Source organism: Artibeus jamaicensis, unplaced genomic scaffold (genome assembly GCF_021234435.1).
Source record: "Artibeus jamaicensis isolate MK-2021 breed Jamaican fruit bat unplaced genomic scaffold, CSHL_Jam_final scaffold_474, whole genome shotgun sequence".
In the NCBI taxonomy this organism is placed as follows: Eukaryota; Metazoa; Chordata; class Mammalia; order Chiroptera; family Phyllostomidae; genus Artibeus; species Artibeus jamaicensis.
Window position 1 is genome coordinate 4666145 of NW_026522046.1, and position 27480 is coordinate 4693624.

General features: G+C 42.5%; 1 protein-coding gene across 7 annotated transcripts in view; it reads left to right on the forward strand.

Moving 5' to 3' along the window:
- Nucleotides 1-27480, forward strand: part of DGKG (diacylglycerol kinase gamma) — a 184309-nt gene that overhangs the window by 149716 nt on the left and 7113 nt on the right. For 5 of the 7 annotated variants that reach the window (XM_037129676.2, XM_053657906.1, XM_053657907.1 and 2 more), the window contains 3 exons: nt 10410-10530; nt 12755-12815; nt 21487-24751. In XM_037129676.2, coding sequence (XP_036985571.2) covers nt 10410-10530; nt 12755-12815; nt 21487-21585 — 281 coding nt within the window. In that variant the 3' untranslated portion in view covers nt 21586-24751. Of the gene's footprint in view, nt 1-10409; nt 10531-12754; nt 12816-21486; nt 24752-27480 lie in introns of those variants that run through there. The other 2 variants (XR_005080209.2, XR_008390203.1) reach the window with 1 other exon arrangement.

The following is a 27480-nucleotide window of genomic DNA, read 5'->3' on the forward strand; positions in this document are numbered from 1 at the left end:
AGCGCCTACCCGCAAGCTCAGCCTTCTCCTGTCTGCCTCCACACCCGCCTCCCTCCCCAATGCCAGCAGCTCCTGTTCACAGAGTGGATGCCCTTAGACAGGGGCCTGCATCTGTTCCAGCTTCAGCATGCTGCCAGGGCCTATCTCTTCCCATTTTCAGGCCAATTCATTCAACATTTGTTAGGCACCTACTTGAATTTAGCACTAGATGCTAGATACATTTTACATTCATCATTTTACTTTAATTCCCTACAGAGACACTTTATAATTAGAAAAATGAGGCCCACGGAGGTTAATTGACCTGTCCAAGGCCACACTAATTGGTGGATCTGGAACTAGAGCCAAGTCCCAGAATTCCAAACATGGCATTCTTTCTGAACACACCACGGCACTCTCTGCCACCTCCACATTTCTGGCTGGTCCTGAGCTGACAACCAGAAAACACCCCTCCCAACTGCAGCTCCCTTCTAGCTTTGCCTTTCTGGGGCAGCTGGGTAGTGTGAACATCTCTCTGAGCTGTGATGCATTTTGTCGGTGTGTATCTCTATAATGTACCTTATGTGTGTCATGCCTGAGAATCAGGTTTGAGTTGAACTAGAAAATCTCACCATTGGTTGACTTTATTACATACACTACGCCTGAAATTGAAGCTTCTTGAGCTCGGTGAGCAAAGTAATGCCAGATAATAAACCATCTGGTCTTTTGCCATCAGGTGAAGAAACTCAGCTTTCCACTCAATAAGACTGTTGCCAAGAATCCTGAGAGAAGGTGAGATGAAGCTTAGCCCAACCTCACTTCCCTGGCTTCAGACACCCTATCACTTTAAGAGTTTGGTTCTGCCTTGAGTCCTTTATACAAAGCTTATTTTTGGAGTCAGACAGGTTTGAATTCCAGCTTTACCACATGCCAGCTTTGTGATATTAGGCAAGTTCCTCCATCTCTCTGAGCCCCAAGGATGGTGTTGCTGCTGGTTTGTTTGTTTTCTTAAATTGGGATAATAGTTTCTACAGAACAGGCTTGCCACAATGATCAAGAGCAATAACTTTTGTAAAGCTCCAGGACTGGCCTAGAGTTGTGCCCAGTAATGGTCAGTCTCTCCGTGTCCTCGCTGGGACCACCAGGTCAAGATTTCCGGTGGCTCCACTGTTTCCCAGGCCTCATGAGACAGTCTCGCCCTTTGTTCTTCTCAGAGGCATGATGCTGCCAGACCCATACTTCAGAGCCATTTCCAGGAGATCCTGTCTTCTTGAGAAATTTCCCACCGCACAACCCCTGCCAGCACACTCCTTCTCCTCTTCTGAAACACCTTATTCTTAGCATAGAGAGATTTAGAAGCCCCTTCCCCAATGTACAGAGCCTTCATCAGAAGCCTGCCCAGCCCCAGAAGAGAAAGCCACTGGGAATGGAGGACTCCAGCCTCACCCTTCAAGCAGGCTCTCAGGAAGCCACAACACTGGTCATTGTGAGCCAGCACTTGCTTCGGCATAGGGCAGTGCTGAACATTTTGTCTTCTGCACGGTGTGAGGAATGGCAAGAACTGCTGCCAGTCTGCTCTCGACCCAGACAGTCAGAAAATGCAGCCTCCACTGCCATCGTTGGAAGAGCTCAGACAGACTTTAAGGATAGAACACCCCAACCCCCAATATGGGAAAATGGAGGCCCTGAGGACAGAAGTGACTTGCCCAAGATCATACAAGATAGCCAGAGAAGAGACCAAAATCCCAACTCTTTCCTGTTGGGGCAACACATTTCCTCTCTCTCTGATCCTGCAGCTTCTCTCATCTTCAGAAAGCAGATGCTCTTGCTGGTTCTCTTTTCTGCCTGCTTCCATCTGGATTATCCAGAGTCCAAGACTTCTATGCCCTGATGGGGTTTTACAGACCCCTGGGAGTAGAAGAAACCTACAGCCAGTGTGTTGAGGGCAGGGCACAAAGGCAACTCCCCTAGAGGGGGTGCCCAGCTGGAGTAGGGGTGTCAAATCGATGTCTGAAAGATCTTGAGACCCCACTCTGCTGCCCCCTTGGTCAGCCCAAGAACAAGGGCGGGCCTGGTCATTGTGGGATTATAGTGTGCACTCACACACAAGGAAAGGGAAAGGGAAAGGAAAGGATTTAATGACTTCATTTCCAAATAAAAAGCTCAGTATCCTCCTTGTTTTTGAATAAAAGAAGAAAAATATGGATACTTTACTCACCAGGAGGGGCAGTCACCATAAAATCTCAAGGTCACAATGTCTCTGATCTTCATAGAATCCCTACACTTCTCTTTTTCAGCACGCTATTCTTCCCCCTCCCTCTCCTCCTCCTCCTCCTCCTTCCTATACCTGCCCCCCCACCCTCTTCCTGACCTCCCCCTTCCTCCTCCTGCACTACTTTCTCTGGGTTACATTAATTAACCATTTGCAGAAGGCCAAGCATTTACCATGTAGCAAAATCAGATTCCCAGAGGAAGTCCCTTTCTAAGAAAACAAAACACCACAATAACAGCAACTGTTTCTTGAGGGCCTGTGCTGCTCTCTGGGCAGGGCACTTGTTGGCTTCACTTCTGAGCCTCACGACAACCCTGCCAGTGAGCTGTTATATCCACAGTTTCCAGATAAAAGACTCAAGATAGGTTAAGTGACTTCTCCCAAGATAATAAGACCAGTGAATGCCAAGCAATAGGATTCAGACTCAAGTCTGTTTGAAGCCCACAGTCTAAGTTTCAGCACCTGTGTCAGGAGGTCATTCTTTATGTTATGTTTACAGGATGCCTTAGAATCAGCCCTCCTACCTGGGTAGTTGGCTGGCCAGGGGCCATCTGCCTTATCTTGTGTCTGAGTTAAAATCTCTAGAGAAAGTATTGGTCATAGATTATAGTTCAAGTTAGTTATGATTGGGATACTTGAGATGCCAGGTGGGAACACTGTGGGGGGGCGGGGGGCTCCTGTGTGGCCAGTTACAGTCTTCCTGTCTTACTCGCTTTTTGGGCGCAAGGAAATCCCAAAGACCCCTCCCCTTCAGAAGATCAGGAAACCATCTTCTGGGGTCCTTCACATCTCCCCACCCCCAGGCTATTTTCAGGTTGCGGTGCTTCCAAGCAGCTTTGAAGCTCTTTAGCCAGGAGCAGTCTTTCATCTGCACAAACCAGACCCAGTGGGAAGCTTAGGCTGGCAAATCAGTGTGTGGCTTTGTTGGGCTTTGGGTGACTGAGCCACCAAGGGCACGTGGCCCATCTCCATGGAAATCTGGAGGCAGGAGAGGAGCCCAAGGTGACACCAGCCACAGTGTCTGCAGGCCAAGCCTGAGAGAGGCTGGATAACTATGCTCGCCTGTCTAGACTGTGAGGACTAAACCTGGCCCCACCACAAGGCAGAGCAGGGCTTATATCTTTCCTTTCTGAGGAGAGCAAGAAGGTCCCACACAACCCCAGTGCACACCAGCTTCTCGGTAGCACGGTGATAAGGACATTACTAATCGCTATTTACAGAACACCTTCACATTCTTCAACTCTTTTACCCTCAAAATAACCCATGAAGTAGGTTTTACTGTCGTTCCTGTCCCCGGAGGGAATTTTTGTCCATCTCCGGGCAAAATTAACATGTTGAAGCCCTAATCCCCAGCACCTCAAAATGTGACTCTATTTAGAAATAAGGCCTTTAAAGAGGTGATTAAATGAAAATGAGGCAGTGAGGGTAGACCCTGATCTAATCTGATTGGTGTTCATTTAAGAAGAGAAAATTTGAAAGAACAACAAACAAAGCCCAGAGTAGAGAAAAAAATAACAATAAAGATTAGAGCAGAAATAAGTGGAAAGGAGTCTAAAAAAACTATAGGAAAGAACAGTGAAACCAAGAGCTTGTTCTTTGAAAAGATAAACAAGATTGACAAACCTTTAGCCAGACTCATCAAGAAAAGGAAAAAGAGGACCCAATAAATAAAATCAGAAATGAAAGAGGAGAAGTAACAATTAACACCAAGATATACAAGGAATTGTAAGAAAATATTAAAAACAATTATATGATAACAAATTGGAAAATGTGGACAAAGTGGATAAATTCCTAGAAACAGCCATGGCTGGTGTGGCTCAGTGGATTGAGTGCCAGCCAGTGAACCAAAAGGTCACCAGTTCTATTCCCAGTCAGGACACATGCCTGGGTTGTGGGCCAGGTCCCCAGTTGGGTGCACTCAAGAGGCAACCACACATTGATGTTTCTCTCCTTCTTTTTCTCTTTCCCATTCCCTCTCTCTAAAACTAAGTAAATAAAATCTTTTTAACATATAGAAACATATAATCTTCCCAAACTGAAACATGAAGAATCATAAGATATGAATAGACCAATTACAACTAATGAAAATGAAGCAATAATCAAAAAACTCCCAACAAACAAAAGTCCCAGACCACATGGCTTCACAGGTGAATTTTACCAAACATTCAAAGAATATCACCTATCCTTCTCAAACTATTTCAAAAAAATTCAACAGGAAGGAAGACTTCCAAGTTCATTTTACAAGGCCAGGATCATCCTAATTCCAAAACCAGATAAGGACACTACAAAGAAAGAAAATTATAGGCCAATGTCCCCAATGAACATAGACGCTAAAATCCTCAACAAGCCCTGGCTGGTATAGCTCAGTGGATTGAGCACGGGCCTGCGAACCAAAAGATTGCGGTTCAATTCCCAGTCAGGGCACATGCCTGGGTTGCAGGCCAGGTCCCAGCAGGGGCCAGTTCCCAGCAGGGGATGCACCAGAAGCAACCATACATTGATATTTCTCTCCCTCTCTCCTTCCCTTCCCTTCTAAAGATAAATAAATAATTTTTTAAAATCCTCAACAAAATATTAGCAAACTGGGTCCAGCAATACATTAAAAGGATCATACACCATGGCCAAGTAGGATTTCTTTTGGGGATGCATGGTTGGTACAATATTCACAAATCAATAAATGTATTACACCATATAAACGAAAGGAAGGGTAAAAATCACATGATCATATCAATAGATGCAGAAAAGGCATTGGATAAAATCTAGCACCCATTTATACTAAAAATGCTCAGCAAAATGGGAATAGAGGAAACTTACCTCAGCATAATGAAGGTCATATACAAAAAACCTACCTCCAACATCATACTCAATGGGCAGAAACTAAGTGTTTCCTTTGTTTCCCTTAAGATGAGGAACAAGACAAGGATGTCTGCTTTCACCACTCTTACTCAAATTAGCACTAGAAGTCCTAGCCACAGCAGTCAGACAAGAAGAAGAAATAAAGTTATCCTAATTGGAAAAGAAGTAAAACTATCATTATTTGCCGATGATATGATACTATATAGAGAGAACTCTAAAGATTTCACAAAAAAACTATTAGAACCAATAAATGAATTCATTAAAAGAGCTAAATACAAAATAAAGATCCAGAAATTAGTTGGATTTTTATACACCAATAATGTCAGAAAAAGGAAACTAAGAAAACAATCCCATTTACCATTGCATTAAAAAATTAATAAAATACCTTAGAATAAACAACCAATAATGTAAAAGACCTGTAGTCAGAAGATTATAAGGCACTGAAGAAAAACTGAAGAAGATACAACTCCAGAATAAGTAGAAACACATAGTGCTCATGGACAGGAAGAATTAACATCATTAAAATGTCCATACTACCTACAACTACCTATAGATTCAACACAATTCCTATCAAGATATCTATGGCAAATTTCATAGAGTCTGGCACACACTCCTGCCCCTAAGAGCTTCAGATCAGTGTTGGCTAACTAGTATTGCCCGCCAAACTGTTACGATTCCAGCCCAAAGCAATGACACCTAACATCTCAGTTTACCTGTACCCCTGTAACCCAGGTGAAGGGACCATGCCCGCAGGTGTGACAGAGCTGCCCGAGGGTAGAGAGCGTGCTGCCTCAACACTGTAGTGGGATGGTTCAGAAACTCCAGTGCTACCACATGGTCAGGGTTTCAGCACCCCCACTGACAGTTGCTGGGCTTCCTGGGCTGGCCCACCGCAGCCCTCAGACCTAAATCCCGGAGCGCTGATAGAGAGGGAAACCGGGTGGAAGTTGGACTGAGGGTAGCCATGTTTCCCTTGCATCTTAAATGACAGTTTTCATAATGTGAACCAGCAGCCAAGATTAGAATGAAGAGAAACATTATGAATTCAGGGAGAGAGGCAAAACCAGCCTGGGTCACCATTATGTGTTATATGCAGATTAAATAAATTAATTCACGGAAGAAAGCTTATTACTCGGTTCAGTCAAGGCAAATAGTTATCATTATTATTATTAATTAGTAATCATTATCTTTACCTCTTTTAGGCCAAACCTGTCAAGGTTTTTGACACTAAAGCATGTATCTTTAGTTTGTTCAATAAACATTTATTGGAGCTGAGCTAGTTGTTAGGGATACAAAGAAATAAAAAAGAACACAGCCCTGCCTACAACTTTCAGTGGATTTGGGAGAGTGGGATGACTAGAAACAATTGTTGTGGGTGAGATCCACCACCTGAGCACAGGCGAAGGAAGAAGCATGGTGCCCTGGGTATCCTGGGAGGGTAAAGGGGACTTCTCCAGCCAGAGGAATACCTGTACAGGGAACAGGGCTAGACAGTAAATAATCTTGCACACTGGGCTAAGGAACTAAGACATTGTCCTTTGGACTTCCAGAGCCACCGAAGAGTCTTAAGAGGGGAGGGAATAGGTCGGATGTGCCTGCTGACTATAAGAGCTCTGCCAGCCCTTACCTGTCAGTGTTGAGCTCCAGCCCCTCCTCCAGACAGTGAGGAGGACTAAAACCATAAAAGCAAAACAGGGCTGTTGAGATCAAAGAAGCAGGCAAAGGAGCAGAATCTGGGAAGAGATTAGAGGAGGAAAAAAATAGACTGAGCAGGATGTCCACCTAATCTAAAGCTCACCTGGATTTGCAGCCTCTCTGAATATATGAAACTATGAGGAACACGGAAGACTTTTTTCTTTAATGTTTTAGCCCAAATATTTTGGTTTGGGGCCTCTTGTTTACAGCTCTTAGAAGATAGATAGACAATTAGAGATTGTTGCCAGTAATCAGAATGGATGTGGCAGAAAAGGAAAGTGAAACTAATATATTTTTACTGCCCACTCTTTCCTGTACAGCTCCACCATTTAATCAAATAACCATACTTTGAGGTCAGTGTTTTACTCCTAATTCCTAATTTTCAAGTGAGGAAGCTCTAGATCAAAGCAATTAGGAAGTAACTTGTTGATGTTCCTTTCCCTGCCAACTCCTGCACATGTCTGGGGCAACTTGAGCATGCCTGAAGATCTCCCAGAGGGCTTGTTAGGACAGAGACTATTGGGCACAGCCCCAGAGTTGCTGGCTCAATGAGTCTGGGGAGGGGCCTGAGCATTTGCATTTCTAACAAGTTCCCAGGTGATGCTGCGGCTGCTGCTCCAGACTACACTGCCTTCCACACCTTGGCCAGTCAAAATCCATTACCCAGGCCTCCTTGCTCCTATTGTTCAATTACAGCATTTTCTCCACCTAACCCTTTTCTCCCTTTTGGCTAAAAAGCCTTCAAAACTAAAATATTTTGTATTCGTAGTTCTTAACAGAGTGCTTAGCAGTTGTTTGCTACTCAGTAACTGTTGAATGAATAGATGAGTGAATAAATTAATTTCTGCTTTACTAAGGTACATGCACATTTCATCTTAAATACTAATAAGGTGAAGAGTGTGAAGACAATACTGAGGTATGAATTGCCAAAACCACACTCTGAATCATTGGTACCTAAAGTAAAAACCTGGTATACCAGTTGTCCTGTTCCTGGATTCTAAGTTTGGAACATTTAGTTGTTTTGTGTGCCTGGTCATTGACTTGCGCTCTGTTCTGTTTCATTTTAATACCAAATTTAATTTGTGCTTAAGTATCTCTGTGCTAGAAAGAGTAAAAGGAATTCAGTGATGCCAGAATTTCCTAAAATATGTCCCAAAGAAAACTACCACGGACAGTTTATAGGTATCACACAAAAGAAGAGTCTCGTGGTCCAGTAAGTTTTGGGAAACAGAGATAAATACCGTAGGTTTCTTTACCTCCAAGCTTCCTGTTAGGCATTGTATTTAGGAAGTTGAAAGAAAAATCAGTTGAGCAATGGTGGAGAAGGAGAGGAGCAGCAGAGTCTTTCTTCAACAGTGGACAGGAGTCACCCTAGCCCCTTCATGCCAGACTATTCGGAGCACAAATTCAAAGGCAGAACAGCAGAAAAGTGTACAAATAGCCTAGCTCCTACATTTATCTCCTCAGTCCCACATTTGTGCAAGCCCCTACCCCCCACACACCCACCATGCTGATGAGATCAGCCTTCATTACTTCTCTTCTAGAGCCAGGAAGCAAGGTAATGTGTGGGAAGTGATAACTGCAAGGTAATGTGTGGGAAGTGATAACAACTTTAGAGTTAAAGCCATTCAACAGGAAAATTTGCTAAGAGACCAAGGCATTGTAAAAGCTGGAAAAACTTGAGTCCATTAAGTCCTCTGCTTCTTAGAACATTTTGTTACCAGGGAATGTTTCAAAGAAGGAAAGCATTGAACTACCACAGCTCTGCCAGTTACCAAAGCCGCTACAAAGAGCAACACTTTATAAGACATCTGTCTGTCTCTGCTACTAGAGAAACTTTCAAGTTCTGCTTCTTTTTTCTCCTCCTTTCTTCTACCTCAGTATAACTAACTCCTCACCCCTAGACACTCTATATATTTCTCTCTTCTCTCCTTGTCCTCCTCTTTCTTTCTCCTCCTTCTCTGCCTCCTCCTCCTCCTCCTTTCTCTCTCTCCCTCTCTCCCCCATGTTGATTTCACAGACACTGTTGAAATGACACAGTAAACTAGGAGTATCCAATGCCTATTTAACGCTCTTTGGTAAGAAGGGAACTAATTAAGTGACTGGAGGTTCAGACATGTGTTGTTTATTGGAAGTCAAGTCCTTGGGAGAGCCTGGAGCATTCTCCTAAACAAACATTGCCCTTTCATGACTTCTTGTTCCAAGTCCAAATGAGATGGAGGCTTTAAGGAGACAACATCTTTTCACAGATGTGAAAAAAAGAAGAGTACCAGAGAAGAATAGGAATGTCAATGTATGGAGGGGGGAAAGCTATGTACCTGCCACAGAAAGACTGTTGTAGTTTCTGGATCTGTTGGCAGTCGATGTTCATCAGGGACCACAGTAAATTAGACATTAGCAATGTTGACCCATTCGTGGTCAGCCCAGTGGTTTGTTTAACTGCCTTCACTAGAAATACATCCATCAAGAGAATGTTTTTTAAATAAACAAAAAAAGTAAAAACAAACCCAATAGTCTTTGAAACAAAAAGAAGTAGAAACAAACCCAAATACCTACTTGCCAGTGCTAATAAACACTATTATAACATATCAGGAGGTTCCTAAGAAGACAGAAACTATCTGTTAAAAAAACATTTACATAGACACAATTTTCTAGTTTGCGAATATTAATAGGATGTTAGTGATTAACTACAACCTATGAGAAAAAGTACCTACGTTTGTCCTAGTAGCCAAAGGAATTGAGGCTTTTAAAGAATCTGACTTTTATTTTGCTTCTGTTTTAAATAAATAAAAATTGTGCTGTAAAAGTGAGTCTTGGGCCCAACATTGAATCTTAATCCTGCTATTGCTCTCACAAGAAATTGAGCAGGCACAGTCTAAGCCTCAGGGACTTTAAGGAGAAGGGCACCTTCCAGGGGCTGAATCAGAGGGAACCGCCTCTGTGGGAGGCCGCCAATACTATGTGACTCTGGGCCAGAGAATTTTCTGTTCCTATTTTCCTGCTGCTGACACAGAATAATCTGGTGTAGGTGAAATATTCTTTTCCTTGGCCTGCATGGGGCACCTGGTGTCCTGAAGGAGGTCATTGATTTCCCCAAGGATGTCCAAGGAGACTGGCTCACCACCAGCTCGCCACAGGCCAGAGCTGCATCAGGCATCATCGGAGGGCCAAGATGTTATTCAGACATTCAGAGAAGAGAAACTTGGTCCAGCTATGGATAACGACCACTTCATCAACATTCCTTCCTATATTCATCCTAAGCCAATGTGTTTTTAGCTTGAAAATAATTTCGGAAACAGAGGGTTCATCATTTATGTTACTCCACCTTTGAAGAAGTTCTTGATATGCCAACCTACCCATTAGGTGCATATTAATGTTCTGAATCATAACCTTTTTTTGCACTAGAACTGGCTTTCTGTTCATGAAAAGATACATGTAATGGCCTTTGATGAAATTCCCTATTCAGCATGAGTATGAAAATGCTGCATGGTGGGAGATGAAGAGATATAAACAGGTCTGGGTTGGCCACTAGCGACCAGACCTTCTGACCAAAACCTGCCTGAGGAACACAGAGGTGTGTGTGTGCTGCTTTTGCTTGTCTCATCTGCAGACCTCAGTGACCAGCTGCTTGAAGTGGTGGGGCTGGAGGGAGCCATGGAAATGGGGCAGATCTACACCGGCCTGAAGAGTGCGGGCCGGAGGCTGGCCCAGTGCTCCTCCGTCACCATCAGGTATGCCTCCTCACTACCCAGCAGCCTCCACGTCCCCCAGCCTTCTTAGATTTGAATGCAGGAAGCACGGTTGGGGTCGGGGGTGGGGGAGGCAGAAGCTTGGCGATGCTTCTTATAAAGAATGTCTTTCTTTGGAGACCATTTCCTAAACTGGATATAATGCCATCACCCAGGACATAAACTAGTGGGACCACTGTAACCAGGTTGCTGTTAATTTTAGAATGAATTGGTAAAGTTCTCTAAACAGGATTCCTGAGACTCCTTGCCTTTTTAATCTTTACAAATTAAAACATTAGATGTATGCCAGAGGGCACACTCTGACAAAAACCAGGTTTTCTGCTCTGCTCTTTTTTGGATAATGGCCTTAGCAACACTATTTATTTCCTATATGTCTTTGTAGCGCTAAACCACCCACAGCAGGAAACCCATCCTAACTGGTTAGGAGGATGATGACTCTTCAGGGTATGGACCACACAGGTCAGCCACTGCAGGCCCCTGGAAGGAAAGGAGCCTAAAGGGGAGGATCCTCTGATTTCAGTTGCTTCTGTTTCATCAATGCAACTAATCAGATTCTTCTCCACCTGATTATTTCAGAAGTCTTTATTCCTTTCCCTATTCCATTCAATTTCCACAGGTCCAATCTATTGACATGCCTTGGGGGTCTCCTAGAAGGGACCACAGCATGCAGGTCTTCCAAAGCTATTTGACCACAGACCCCTTTCTTGGGCAAGTGACCTCAGAGCACATTTAGAGAAACTGCTCTTCACATGCCCCTGCATCCCACAGAATGATCCCCTGGGCTTGTTCACCAGTGTCTCTTAGTGAAGGTCTATCCCACTAGCCCCTTTGCATCATTCTTTCTCTGTAGCTTCTCTGTCTTTCCTATTACTCCCCCAGAGCTTTGCTCCTCTTTCTCTCTGGGATGCTGCTCGGCTGGGGCCCCTGTTTTCCAGACTAATCTCTGTACTCCCTTCCCCGCCCAGTCTCCATGACCCTAACACTGAGTAGGCCTAGTCAGCTATACATCTAAGCTATAACTTAAATAGATCACAGAGAATGTAACATCTTGATCCTGGAAGAATAAAAAACACAGCCTCTAAAAGAGGGAGGGATTTATCTTTCTATTCAGTGGACCCGTTGCCAGATAGAAACAGAGAGGGTGAGCCAGGAGCCTCATCCTCCTGGGTGTTTTCCAGATACTCTCCCAGTCCCTAGAACAAAAATCCACTCTCTCCTCTTCTTATTTGTTCTGTTGTTCGGTTTATTGTTTTTTAATAATTAACTATCCCCAGGGTCAGTCAGAGAATCATCTGCATTAAAACACAACTTGCCTCCTTTGTTCTATAATTTCAAAAACAGGGAAGTTGCCAGGTGAGGGCTTTCTGGCCAGTGGGTAGGATTTGTTCCCTGCTCACCCAGACCAGAGGCTTCTGAAAGGACCTGCCTTTTCTCCTGAAGCCGATGTAGTACCAGTTCACAACTCTTCAACCCAAGAGAGTAAGAAGACCTCGTGTCTCTCCTTTTAACAATCCGTATGCCAGAGAAACTTGGTCCCAAGCAAGAAAGGACACGTTCTCTCCTCCTGCCAATGGGGACAATATTCCCAATGACCTTATTTCCCAGCTAAGCCAAGTCCACGGTTCATGCAACCACAGAGTGCAGTGCTGTTCAAGAGGTACAAGAGGGAATGGTTAGGATCTGGGGCAAGACACACTCACACCTGATCTATCCTTTATACAGGTTGGAGACATTATATCATTGATATGATGCAAAATCTCACACGACATGGAAACCAGGCTTTTTCCCATTTCATAACCTTTCCCATTTCAAAGTGAAGTTTCTGGCGTCATCTGCACACCTTCCAGCTGATTGCTTGACTGAGGGTCTGCTCAGCAGTAGTGCTGCCATACTTGCTGGCCACTGTATCCCAGGCTTCTGTGGACTTCTCTGCTCAGCCAGGGTTGTGTTTCTCAGAGTAGGGTCTGAGAACCAAAGCTACAGAATCACCCATAGTACTTATCAAAATGCAGACTCCTGGACTTGGTGAGTCAATATCTTTGGGTGGGTTCAGGAATCTGTTTTTAACAATCCCCCAGGAGAATCTTGGAGAACCACTCCTAGCTGGGCAGATAAGGTCTTCCCACTTCTGTTTCCCTGGAAGGGACAACCCCGATTCTCTGACTCCAAGAAGCTCACTGTGTTATCTCGGTTCTCGGGGTTCCAGGACAAACAAGCTGCTGCCGATGCAAGTGGACGGAGAGCCCTGGATGCAGCCACCTTGCACAGTAAGTTTGCCAATCTTTGAGCTGAGGGTGGGTAGCTTTATTTTGGGTCCTTTTGGAGCAATGACTTAATATGAAATTGCTGAATCTCAGAGTTGCACGAGCTTTGAGAAATCATCCATTGCAACCCCCTTCCACTTTATTCATCCATCCATTCTTTTACCTGCCGACCTTTCATTGAACATGTGCTATGTGCCAAACTGTGAGGCACCAGTTCCAAAATGAGAAGTGGACCCATCTTCAAAGAATTCTTAATTCTTCTGAGACTTCATCTACAGTATCCTTGAGAGCCTCAGCTTGAATCATTCCAGCGACAGGGAACTTACCGTTCCAAAAGGAAGACTGTTCTGCTGATGAACAAGTCTCATTATTAGGAAGGGCTTCTTTATATGGAATTGAGATCTGCACACTTAACCTACAACTTCCAACCAGTCACCCGTGGGAGTTCCTGGGGGAGAATTCCCACAGTGCATGGACACAGTCACCCTGGGAGTACCACAGCCCCGAGGACCTATCTGAAAAACCACTGAAAGAGTAACCACATGAGTTGTCTATTTTGTTTATGGTGTCTACCCAGCACCTACCACTGTGCCTGCTTTTCTGATAGTTACACAATAATACTTGTTGAACAGTGACCAAAGACTGAACAAATGAACAAACATAAACAAAGGGGACGTCCTAACCCCCTGACTCATCGTACTCATGTTAGCTCTCCACTAGCACTACTACAGGAGCCATGCATCCTTTCTTCTTAGTTGCTTCTCTGTTGGAAACCCAGCTAGAAACTCGGTGGTGAAGAGAGACCATTATCCTGGTGTTCAGGGCCCAGGGTGTTCATGAGGATATTACATTAGTGATATTCTCTATAGTGTCTTCAGTGTACAGATCTCAAAAGACCAAAGTAATGTTTCTAAGCTTTCTCGCCCTGGTGGAGTATTCAGATACCTCAATAACCTGCTATTTTGAGCCCTTCAGAGAACATCAAGTGGTCTTCTACATGAAAAGGGTCTCCATGAGATTTTAGTGGGCCTAAGCTGCAGGTGTGTTTCTATAACTCTTTGTTCCATGTAACTTCTGCAAAGCATAGAACTGGCTCCTAGAGACAGAATGTAGTGATGGCATCTTCCATAAAAAGCAGAAATTTTTCTGAAAAATCTTACCTCAATCTCATGTCTCTATGAAGACTGAGAAAAAGAAAACACGCTATACCAAAAACTAATAATGGCTTACCACCTTGTTAGAATTAGACCAGAGGGGGGAAATTTCTACTACTTATGATTTTGATGGAGCCGAACTGAAAAAAATCTATCCAAGCTCCTCCTGTCTCAAAAAAAAAAAAATTAAAACCTGGAAGAAATCAAACCCTGTCCCACCTGGTTCAGTGAAAACTGGGCTACCATTCCCTGAAACCCAAGCACCGGTTTTTGAAATAGCCAAATACTTCTCCAGGCCCTACCTCCACCCTCTGTCCACACCGCTCCTGAGAGACTGCAACTCACGGTGAAAAACATCATAACCCAGTGAGTTGATGGTATGTAATCCATGGAAACCCGTAGGTAAAGGTACAGCAGTCTGCTCAGGCTGCCATAACAAAGTACCAGAGACCAGGTGGCTTAAACAACAGAAATTTATTTTTTCACAGTTTGGGAGGCTGGAAGTTCAGTTTCGAGGGGCTGGCAGGGTTGCTTTCTGGTGAGGCCTTTCTTCCTTACTTGCAGACAAACAGCCACCTCCTCACTGTTTCCTCTCATGGTCCCTTCTCTGTACATATGCACTTCTGGCACCCTCCTCTTCTTGTAAGGACACCAGTGCTACTGGATTAGAGTCTTACCTTCATGACCTCATTTAACTTTCATTACCTCTTTAAAGGTCCTAGCTCCAGACACAGTCACGTGGTCAGTTAGGGCCTCAACATAGAAATGGGAGACTGGCAGACACAATTCAGTCCACAACAGAAGGTAATATAAAGTCATTCTTAAACTCGCAAGGATTAAAACAGAAGCACACTTACTGAAATGTTTTCCCGAAGGTGCACAGAAGTGGTTTGGAATAAAAAGATTAATGGTGGGACATCACAGCACAAGAGAACTTTTGGCAACCATTGAAATTAGTTAAAGTACAATGAAGTTTTTAAAAACTGTTAAATACACTTATACAAATAAATGCAGATGGCAAAAATCATTCCTTGCAAGAGAAGATACATAGTGTAAACATTAGTAGCCTGGATCCCAAACCTAAGGTTCTATTAACTAAGGCTGAAAGCATTTAGGAGACATTATTGAAGGACTAGTAAAAATAAGCTAAAATATTTATTGTATCTCTTTATTTTAATAATTAAAAATATTACTCAGAAAAAAAATTTAGTAACTAAATAGTCACTTAGTAAAACTAAAAACAAGGCATATACCTTTCAAATCTGGGAGAATTTAAAATGTATGAACCTTATTAGTGTAGCAAAAACAGAAAGCAAATAACTAGTAAATTTTTTTTTAAAGATTTTATTTGTTTATTTTTTAGAGAGAATGGAAGAGAGGGAGAAAGAGAGGGAGAGAAACATCAATGTGTGGTTGCCTCTCACTCACCCACTACTGGGGACCTGGCCTGCAACCCAGGAATGTGCCCTGACTGGGAATTCAACCAGTGAACCCTTCGGTTTGCAGGCCTTTGCTCAATCTACTGAGCTGCACCAGCCAGGGCACATTTAAAAATTTTTAAGTTTGATGAAAAGGTTAAGACTAAAGAGATCAATAATGACAAAAATGTAGTCCCTTTATAAAGGTTCAAGTCTCTTAATAAAGAACAGTAATCTCATATTGGGTTAAACTCTAATGACATGCTTTTTATAAGAGATATACCTAAAACAAAAGAACATATGTATCTATTTATCATCTTTTTTATCAAGCATAGATAATTTGAAAGAAATAAATGATGTTATTAATTATATTAACTTTAGAAAAGTTAACCTTCCAACATGCCAAAAACATACAGTGGAATAAAAAGGTCACTTTTACATGATAAAAAGTACACTCAAATATGAGATGTAAGGGTCATAAAATCTTAGGTATTTGATAACAGAATCAAAATATATAATGTGAAGAACAGTATCAATATATATTCTGAAGAAAAAAATAGACATATCAGAAAAAGTTGATAGCAATACAGGTATTGAGAGGCTTTAAAATATTTGTTTCTGCCTTTGAAGTCAAGTAGCAAAACAATAAATGACATAAAACTTGGATGAAATAATAATTCAATAGCTTACAAATAAATTAATAGATCATAAACTAGTTTACAAAAAACATCTATATAAAATCCAGAAGCAGAAATTACAAAGGTTATTTTATTTCACCATGAAGCAATAAAACTAGAAATAACAGATTAAGTGAATAAACAAACAAAATTTAATTACTCAGAGATCTTAAAATTTTCTAAGAACAATAGGTTCAAGAGATCAAAACCACCATTAGTGACTATTTAAAAAATAATAAAAATTTAAAGCTTCTCATTCAAAACAGAAAATATAGTTTAAGTTGTATTTGGAGGTATATTCAGAGTCTCATATGCATCCATCATTTTCAAAGGATAAAAAAAGCAATAATAATTCCAAAATTAGAACAAAAATAAAACAAACTTAGAAGAAGCAGAATCAAGGAAATAATATAGAAGTAGAAATTAAATAATTTAAAAAAGAAAAATATAGATCTGGTTTTTTAAACATGTCAGATGTTTGAAAACCTAATTTTAAAAAGAGAAAACCAATGATCATAGATATTAAAGTATAAAAATATATAATAAACATAATAAATATATATATAAATGTAGTAATGGTTTTATTTCATTTTAACATATTACATAATAAGAGAAATATAAAAACAAATGAAGACTTAAAGACTTAACACATATAAAAAAGATTTGAATTTAGAAACATATCTCTAAATAGGGATCCCAAACAAAAGTCAATTGTTTTTTAACTTAAAAAAAACAGTGCAATAGCTAAGGCATTTAATGAAAGAACTATGAGGAAGGGCTTCCCGCAAGATATTAAAACAGCTATAAAGCCACAACAGTTGGCACAATATTGTATAGATAAATCAACAGTACAGAAGAGGGCCCTAGGAGACCCTAGCACATAAAAACTAATGAAGGAAAAAAGGAAGATCATAAACGAATTTGAAAGGAATGGACTGTTTTAACATATGCTACCCAAGAAATTGCCTGTTTGGGAAAATGTGATTATATACTGACTTCTCACCTCAAACTATACTCCAGAAACAAAACAGAAAAACTCTAATTCTATTAAAGAATTAAATGTTATTATCTAGGAGGAAAATATAGGTGACTATAATCACACTGTGAGCAAGGACTTTCTAGAAAGGAAAATGTGACATAGTCGAATATTAACAGATTTAAGTCTCTACAAGTCAAGAATCAATATACATCTTTAAAAGGCTAAGGACCAGCCCTGGCTGGTGTAGCTCAGTGGATTGAGCGTGGGCCTGGGAATCAAGCAACCACCGTTCTATTCCCAGTCAGGGGAGCACATACCTGGGATGCAGGCCAGTTCCCAGCAGGGGACACTCAAGAGGCAACCATACACTGATACTTCTCTCCCTCTCTCTCTCTCTTTCCCTTCCCCTCTAAAGATAAATAAATAAAATCTTAAAAAAAAATAAAATAAAAGGCTAAGGACCAGTGGTTTGCAACAGCAATCTCAACAAACAGGTTAACTCCCATAATGTATACTGAGCTCTTCGAAACCAGCAGGAGAAATACGAGGAATGCAGCTGTGAACAGACAATTGACAGAAAAAATGCCATGGGCTAATAAACCTATGAAATAATATTTAATATAACGAATTAAGAAAAAAGGAGAGAATTTCAAATTGAAGTAGTGAGAGTCCTGTCATGTTTCACTTACCAAATTAGCACAATTTGTTTCTCTTTTAAAGATGCTATAATATTCACTGTTGTCAGGGGTGTGGGGAGGCGGACACATCAACCAGTGAGGCCAGAGGATGAACTGGTACAGCCGTTCTGGGGAGCACTTGGAGCCATGTTGTCAAGAAGATCCTTACAGATATTAATACACATTGATCCAGTTCATTTGCCTGCACCCTTAAAATTGTTCAAATACTTCTTGGTATTTATTCTAAGTAAAACACAGGTTACCAGGAATATAGGAACCAATGTATAAAAATGTCAATTTCTATATTATTCATAATAGCAGAAAAATGGAAATTACCTAAAAGCCCAACATTTATGGAAAGAGTTAGATCAGCCGTGAGATTCCCCAAACGGAATAACTTTCAGCCCCTGAAAATTATATTTAATGTATTTTAATAACACTAGAAATGTTTGCAAAATAATGTTAAGTGAAAATATTTGATTTCAATGTTATTAAAAACAGAGGCACAGAAACAAACTAAAAAAAAAAATACCCAAAAAGTTAATAGCAGTTACCTTAAGATGATTTTTAAATTTTTTCCAGAATTTCTTTTTTTTCTGGAAAAAAATTTTATTGTTGTTCAAGTACAGTTGTCTCCCTTTTCACCCCACCACACCCCCTCCACCCCACCCAGCCCCACCTCCCACCCGTGAACCTACCCCCTTTGGCTTTGTTCTTGTGTTTTTTATGCATGCTTCTTGATGGCCCTTCCCGTTATTCCTCTCCCCCCTCCTCTCTGGTAACTGTCAGTTTGTTCTTTCATCCATAATTTCTAAATTCTCAAAGATGAGCATATATTTGTTTATTAAGATACATATATAAAAATAAACATAATTTAAACCATTGCCTTTCTGCTCACAGCACTGTAAGATGATCTCTCATGCTTTAACATCACAGTGAGGTGGCATCATTGGAACATTGAAATTAAGAATCTTCCAAAAGATAGTACAATCCCAAAGTTGAAAAGATTCTACTTATCTAGTTCAGTGATTCCCAAACTCGAGTGTGCATTTGAATAACCCGGAGAGCTTTTAAAACACAGCTTGCTGGTTTTCTTGTCTAGTAGGCCTGGATGCCTGAGAACCTGCATTTCTGACAAGTTCCCAGGAAATGCTGATGCTGCTGATCTAGGGACCACACTGCGAACAGATCATTTTGTTCAACTTCCCAATTCATCGATAAATGCCAGACTTCTGCTCCACCCCTAGCAAAGCCCAAATGTCCAGCTACATTTGAGAGGTTCTGTTGGCAGGAAACACTCTTATAAAGCAGGGCACCCTAAGGAGTTGGAGAACCCAGGAATTGCTAAGACCTGAGAGACTGTGCAAACCCCTCTCTCCTCCCCAAGGCTCACTTTAGGCAGAAATAGTTCCTTGGCTGTTTAAAATGTCACGAAGACTAGTGGACACCTTTCAGGTTCGTGCCTTGCTATTTATCTCTAACTGAAGTTAGGGCAGGCTTGGGTACTTCCCCGGTGATCGGGGAAGGGCCCACACTTGCAGTTATTGGCCATATTGCTGGGCATGATGTGAATTATTTGCCCTGAGAGGACAACATTCAGGAATAAGTCGCTCAGTTTATTGCTTTTCTTGAAGTAATAAAAGTGTGGTGATTACCAGAAGATGGCCCCCCAAACAAAGTCAACTCCCAGCACTAGTTAAATTTTAAAATTTACTCCATTTTAAAGGGGGAATTATATGCTGCAGTCGTTTTGTGAATTTTGAGCTATCACACAAGAGTCTACTGTACCACTTTTCTGTATAATAGAGCAGAGAACTAAGAACATGGGGCTACTATCCCTAGTGCTTGTCAGATGTTCTAAATATTATGACAGGTGTTTAAGAAAATCATAGAGACTTTGGTTAATTGCCTGACCTGCCCAATTACCAGAGAAATTTGAGTTCTAACTGTAGAAACACAAATGCTCTCTTTCCATCAGGGGTTTAAAAGTCAGTTTTCACCACGTTCAACTATCTTCTAAAATGAGATCTTCGCTACTTAACTACACTAGCTCCTCCCAATTTGGGGATGAGGGATTAAGAGACTGACATCTCTTTCACTCCAAAGAAGTATGTGATCTCTTATTTCTTGCCTTCAGTGTATATACGTATAGTCAGCTCTCAGTTATCTGTATTACTAGAATCATAAACCATATCGAAATCTCACGTTATCCAGGATCTCCAAACTTACCCCAAGCCCTTCGTCAAAATTGCTGAAAAACCAAATGAGAGGGAGTTGAGTTTCACTTCCTCCTCTTTGCCCTGGAGGTGCCAACAAGCAAATAAACAGCTGGGCTAGAGGGAGAAAAAGGAGAAGCCGGGGTCTCCTATCATCTAAAAAAAATGGGCTCCATCAGCGGGAAATGTAGGCAGTGCACCGGCTGCCACTCTGCCCCCAGCGTAGCCATTCCCCAATGCCAGGACATTCTCTCTCTTCTTGGTGTGCTAACCGGTTAGTACGTACACAGCATGTGCTCTGAATAAGCACTGCACTGGCTGAGGGCATACTGAGGTGACTATGATGAAGTGCTTCATCAGGGGTCCCCTCAGGGGACTCGTGTGCAGAGGGAGTACGAGGAGGCTCACCACAAGGAAGTGTGCCACAAATTGCTGGCATGAGAGAGCGCTGGCATAAGATAACAATTCCTTAACTTTACATTTTGCACTTTACAATGGGCTTTCATTGACAGCCTATCCTTAGGTCTTCACAACAAATTTGTGAGAAAAACAGGACAAATATCCTCCTATTACAGTTGGTGAGACCTGGTTTTGAAGGTTAAACAATTTTTTCAAAGGCTCACAGCAAAGCTGTGGGAGTTCTGGGACCCAAACCCAGGTCTTTGAACCCTAAGTACCTCTTGTTTCCACATCGTCCTTCTACACTCTGAACACATGTCATACTTGATAAATGTTGTTGATGTACTAAGAATGCAGGTTAGTGATGTGGCAATGTCACCAGGCCATGTGCAAATAGGAATTAAGCATTTTGAAGACATGCCCTAGGGATAAGATTGGGAAGAAAGGCAACAATGAGAACTCACCAGTATCTTTCACTTCAAATTGACTTAAAGTTTACAAGAGAAAATACTCATAAAACCTGAAAGTCAAAAAAGAAAAAAAAGGAAAGTAGAAAAGAAACACACATGCTTTTTTAAAAATTCAGGTCTTTCCTGGAAGGCAAAGAAAAGAGGAAAGACCTAAGAGACTCACTTGGAAACTCTCCAGATGATGATGCTTAGGTCAGAGGTCAGACAGGAAGTCAGCTTTGAGTTACTGGTTGACATCTCAGCACTGCCTAAGCAGGAATGGCTAGGAGCAGTGGAGGCTGGGAATCTGAAGAACTGGGCTCTGGCTGTTCTGCCCCCCTCTGTGTGACCTTAGGCCTCTATCCTGCAGAGGGATTGAATGAGATGGTCCCTGAGGTCTTCTCCGGCTGTGACATTCTGAAAGTCTATGAATAGTAAGGATATGAGACAGGTGCGAGCAGATTACCACGTGGGAACCTCACACCTGTCTGTCCCCAGTGTTTCCGCCCCTCACTTCCAGCAGTGCCAAACTGCAGGCCTACTCAGGGTCCAGCTGCCAATTCTGAAGTTGTTCAAGGACATTCGTCCTTCTGCACGGGGCTCCTTCCAACCCGAAGTTGGCCTTCCTTCCTCTCTGAGACTCATTCTTCCACAGGCTACTGGGCTTTGTGCACCACTAATTCATTTCTGCCTCTTTGCTTTTAGATTAAAATTACTCATAAGAACCAAGCACCCATGATGATGGGACCTCCCCAGAAGAGCAGCTTCTTTTCGCTGAGGAGGAAGAGCCGTTCAAAAGACTAAACAGTGTGCCAATTGCCAGTTAAACGAAGAGAGAAAACAAGAAACTGTAACACACACACAAACATACAAATATACACACTCTCCTCTCTAACCAGTGGAAATGAAGCCACTCTTTGGGAGGAAACCTTCACCCTGCCAACATTCTCTCGATTTCAACGATGGACATACCCCAACAGAGCCAGTGACAACAAAACATTTCGAATGGATGTAGGGCCCGTGTCCTGCAGTACATTCTGAATGAAGGTTAGCTCATGCAGCAACCTCCCCACTCCCAGAAGGCCTTGCGTGAGACTTTCTGAGATTGAAGGAGAAACCCCCCTTTCTTCCCACCAGTGCTATAAGTTTCCTCATGGACACTCGCAAGGAGCAGGCTGCAGGTTTCCTGCTGGTGGTGAGATCGGATGTGGCCAAGGGAATGAGCTCCCATTCCAGACAACTTACACAAAGGTCCCTCTGTAACGAGACAAACAGTCTCCGACACTCAGAACATAACCCTTGGCAGAGCCCGGCCAGTGCACGTTGGTTTCTTGGTTGTCCTTCGAGCGACAGCTTCTCTCTGAACCTGCTGAGGAGGCAGAAAGGCTGTGGAAAGCTGTGCTTCCATTCTTGGTTCCCTGCACTGTCCGTGGGCACTTGTTATTTCCTGAAGCCTTCTCCTTCTCCTGGTGGCTGTGTTTGTTTAGAGACGGCTCCAAGAGCCCCCAGAGCTGCCTGCACAGGACACCTTAAATGTGGTATTTATTTTCTTAGTTCTGTGAACACCTGGGAGGGAAAGCAGAGAAACTGGGATTTATTTTTCAAATTGGTGTCATAATATTGTGTAAAAAAGGGAAGAAAAAAAACCACCCCCAGCTTCTTTCTTTTTCAAGCCAAAGCGTGTTTCCTGTTTGAGTTGCAAACCCTGGTGGCAGTGTGTTCCTGAAGGCAGGGAGGGAGTCAGGAGGGAAGGGCCGTTTGCTGAGGAGACCAGCAGACAAAGCACTGGGAGGGTCCTCCCCGCCCCCCACCTCTTTGCACCTAGCACTCCCAGAGTATGTATGGCCTGAAGCCCCTGCTGATGACCGTCTTCTGTGCGTGTACATATGTGTAGCATATATATTTATAAATATAAGTATTTATTTACTAATGGACTTTCCCCGATTGAAAACAAAATATGTAGTATAAGAACAGAAAATGGGAAAGATAAAGAAGGTTTTTACTCCCTCATTCCACCATTTCCATGTCAAGACACATTGTCCCACGGTGGCTGTGAGATTTAAGGAAAATGAAAGTAACTTTGTGTCACAGAGAGACTGAGAGTTTCTGTTCCGGATCCTCTGAACAACCATGAAATAGATACTGGGCAGGATTTATTCTCCCATTTGTCAGATAAGGAAACTGAGTCTTAGGACAGTTAAGAGACTTGTCCACGGTATCTTGGCTAATGGGGTTTGGGAACAGGTGCCACCTAAGACATTCAGTAGAGAAAATAACCCACACTCCTTGGAATAGGGTCATTTCTGGTCGCTGAGAATGACTCCACTTGGATCCAGGTTGCCAGGGGAGAACGAATGTGCAGCACATGTGTGGACGGGACAAGCCCACGTGAGAAAATGAGGCCTCACGAGGCTCCCCAGAGATTCTCTCCGGCCCGAACTGGTAAGAAGTTGGTCTGGGGTTGAAGGCCCTGAACAGATCATCAAATTCTCCACTTATCACTTCATTGTGGTCATCAGAGTCTCTCAGTATGGAAACAACCCTGGCTGCTGGGATAACCTCAGTGGAGAGTCACAAAAGGACTGAGGTACCTTCTGCAAGGTACTTCCAGCCAGTACCCAGAGGGGTCTCGGCAGAGTTCAGTGGGCTTCATTCAGCAGGTGGTGGCATTGCCTTCCTCTCCCGAGGGCCAGTGCCTATGAAACTTCTTTGGTAAAAGAAACATTTGCTTCAGCACTTTTGCTCCCCCAGGCCTCCACACTCTCTGAGATTTCTCAAGGGGAAACCTGGACCCACTGGACACTGCCCCACTGAGCTTCCTCTAACCTCCTTGCACTGGGTCAGGAGCTTTGCACAAGGAAGAGAAAATTAAGATTGTGTGTACAAATTGATTCTAATTGTGAAGGAAGCAGTCTTCTAGGACCATGTAGGACAGACATCAAGGACCATCCTGCTGAACCTAACAGTGCAGAACACTCAGCAAGGAGAAAACCGGGCCGCCCGAAGAATCTCCTGAGTGATGGGATCCATGATGATGGGACCAAGCTCCAGAATGACAACAGGTACTATCTTGGAAGCCACTTGGTTCTGAAACAGACAGAGGTTTAGGTTTAGGGTCACTTACTGTATGGCACTTACGGAAGTTTTGCATGTGTTTCTGCCCTGATCCCCCAACACTGAGGCTGTTAAGACTCAGCACTACAAACAGATGAAACTGATTCTCAAAGATTCACAAGTCAGAGACTGGCCCTCTGCCCCCTCTACTCTAGTGCATGGAACTTACAATGTTGCTTAAGAGACATGTCCTAAGTCTTTCTTAGAGTCAGAGTATAACAAATGTGGGTGGAATTGCACTTCCAATTTGGTAATTTCAGTAAGTCTAGTGTTGTTGTTTATTCTCACCTTGCAATTCATCCCTTACGTACGGTGACTGTGGTTTCTTACTAGAGAGTAACTCATCAGAATGGACCTCACAGAAACCTCTGAGTTTGGCAGAGAAGGTATTATTATCATCCCAATCTTGACAATGAGGAAAGCAAGGCTTATGGAGGTTTAGTAACTTCTCAAAATCACACAGGCAGTCAGGGGAGAATCCAGTCCTGATTCCTCATCTTATTTTGATTCTGGCCATGCCACAGACATGTTCTCACCTGCCCCCGTGCTTCTACCCCACTGGCAATAAAAAGAATAAAACAGGAAATCTTTGACACATTGTGTCGTCCCTGGACTAATGGGCTAGGAGTTGTGCCTCATTAAAGCTTGGTCTTTGTGGGTTTCCTCCACTGAGTTGAGAATTAAGATAGACTTAGTAGGATGATTATATTTCAGATTAGAGACCAGCCCCTCTCAAAAGAGTTCTTTCCACAGATGGAAAAGATATGTGAAAATTGCCAAATAAATTAGGAAATACTTGGCAGAACCTGGAAGAACCTCCAGACTGGCGTTACATAACATACATATACATTATACATATGCACATTATATAAGGTAACATAGTACTTAATGTGCTGTATATATTATGTAAATTGCATATTTGTGAGTAATCATGATAAATATAGAGACACACTAATCACTTTTTTACACATACTCAGTGACAGATTAGGAAGTTTCTTTGCCAGAGTCTTAAAACTTACTCTCTCCTGCTGCTTTGGTTTCAGCTCCTGCCAAAAATAATTGCATCAACTTTTCCCATCTCTATCCCCCTTTCCTGCTGGCCAAAACTCTCAGTTACCTCCTGTCCCAGCTAGTACCTTCTGTGGAACACTACCACAAATTGGGATCCATAAAAATAGAATCATGGGATGGGAAGGATCTAGACTCCCAGATCCCCTGTCACAGGCCTACTCCTCAGCACTTGCAGGCAGGCGGGTGCTTCGTGCTAATGTTAAAGGAAGAAAGGAGGGGAGAACGGGAGGGAGGGGGGAAGAGCCTGCCGACCCTCCAAGCAAGGAAACTTCGGAGTGTTTCTTCGCCACCAGTTCCAGGACCCAACGCTAATTAATCTGTCAGGAAGTTATTTCAAACAGCATATCTGAAGCCATGTTTATTTAAAAGGTGTTTCACAGAATACTAGTAACCATGAAATGTCCCATGAAAAAAAAGAGGCCTGTGGTCAAGTACTAGATCTCCTTCGAGGAGTTGCATAAAGAGGCTTAACTCGAAGAACTCACAGTAAAGAGCCAGAGAGGCCTTTATCTGTCTGCCAACAATGACAGGTTAGAAACACTGGCTTATGCCCGCCACTTCTTTTTGTTTTCAGGAAAGATGGGAACATGCAATAGCCATCCTCTGCAATAACATTCCAAAAAGCACTTTTCTAGGATGAGAAGTCTTCATTCTTAAGATACTCTTTCTTATTTCTTCTATGTGATTAACTACTTTTTAAAAAGATTTTAGTTATTTATTTTTAGAGAGGGGAAGGGAAGGAGAAAGAGAAAAACATCAATATCTGAGAGATATATCAACAGGTTGCCTCTCATGTCCCCTGACCAGGAATCAAACCTGTGACCTTTCGGTTCACAGGCTGGCATTCAATCCACTGAGCCACACAGGGATGATTGTTTGACTACTTTTATTGTTTCCATGTTCCAATTGTTCTCTATGTCTTCGAGCAAGAATCAAAGACTCTGTCCCCTGAGTGGGGAAGGGATTAGGGGGAAATTTAGGAGAAAACATGAGAGCTGCCAGGGGTCAGACTTCTTCTATGTGGCTCCACAGAACAGAACTAGGTTTAAAGAGCACAGTTGTAAAGAGATCTATTTTTATTCAATTTAATGACTGCTCTTAGACCTGACCTAAAAGGAAAGTGCTGCCTTGTGGGGGAATGAATAGCCACCATCTCTTACAGGGAAAGCCTTGACCCAGTTGGGTGGGAAACAAGCAGTGGTTGATCTACCTTGTCCAAAAAGCTGTTGAAGTATTTTTGTAGGTGTTAATGTTAAATCAGTAGGTTTACTACTTCCTCTTGGACAACATACCTCTGTGTCTCTTGTCTGAAAGGGTGAAAAACGACTCCCAGAGAGCTTTCTGGACCAGTTAGACCACATTTACACATGGGAGGACTGATCGGACTTATTGGTACCCTCAAGGGGAGCCAGTGGTAGTGATCTCTCCTTGGTAGCTGTAAGAATTAAAAGCATGAGTTTATGTATTAAGAAAGAACAAAAGAAATTTTGCATTTTATCAGGGTCCACATTAGTAGTTTGGAATTCTTCTCCTAGTCATAAATACCAGACCTGCATCTGACTTGCAGCAACAATAAAAAATAAACTATCCCACATCTCAAATATCAATCAAGTTTCAGATAAAAAGAGAGAGAAAGAGAAACAGGCCTGTACAGAATTTCACATGGAGCCATCACTGTTAGCTCACTGGACAGTCCACCACATTGGAGTGCATCGTTAACTTTCCGCTACAAAGAGAAAACAGGAAGGGGAGATAGCAAAGGGAATTCCCACTTATTATTTATTGGTTGGAAGGCATCTTGTCTAGGTCTTTTCATGTGCTGTCCCATTTAATCCTTAGAGTAGCCTATGATGTAGCCACTGTACTTGTTTCACAGCTAAGGAATTAGTATATGGAGAGGTGAAGTACTTTGTCCAAGGTCAGACAGATAGAAAGTGATACAGCTGGGACTGGACATGGATCTATCTCACATCAAAATGTGTGCTTTTCTACTATATGTTAGTGCCTTTAACATTCTTAAATAGTGATCCCCGCCCCCTACTATCATCCTGAGTGATTGATCTCTTATCTGGTCAACCCCTGTGTAGCCATCTAATCATGTTCCTACTTAAGAATTTCCAGTGCTTGTCCACATTTGAACTCAACAACCTCCATGGACAGCTGGAACCCAGTACCTCACTCCTGCAATCAAATTGGCAGCCATCCCTTAATCAATGTTTCAGATGTTAGCTGAATGGGACTCATTTCCCAAGGCCGACATAATAGATTTTCTATTTAACTCCATGAGTGGGAGAGCAGCAAGCACCCTTCTCAGACTTAAATGCCATGGTCAGCAGTGATTGGCCTGCTTGGGGAAGGAGGGTGAGGGTTGGGAAAGGGAGCCTCCAGCAAGAAGGGTTTGCATGTGATCCTCATTAGTGATAGGCGTGGGCTGGGCCATCTGTGTTCCACAGGAGAACAGAATGGCAGGCGGCCTTTCAGATGCCAAGAGATGCTATCTAATGGGAAGATCCA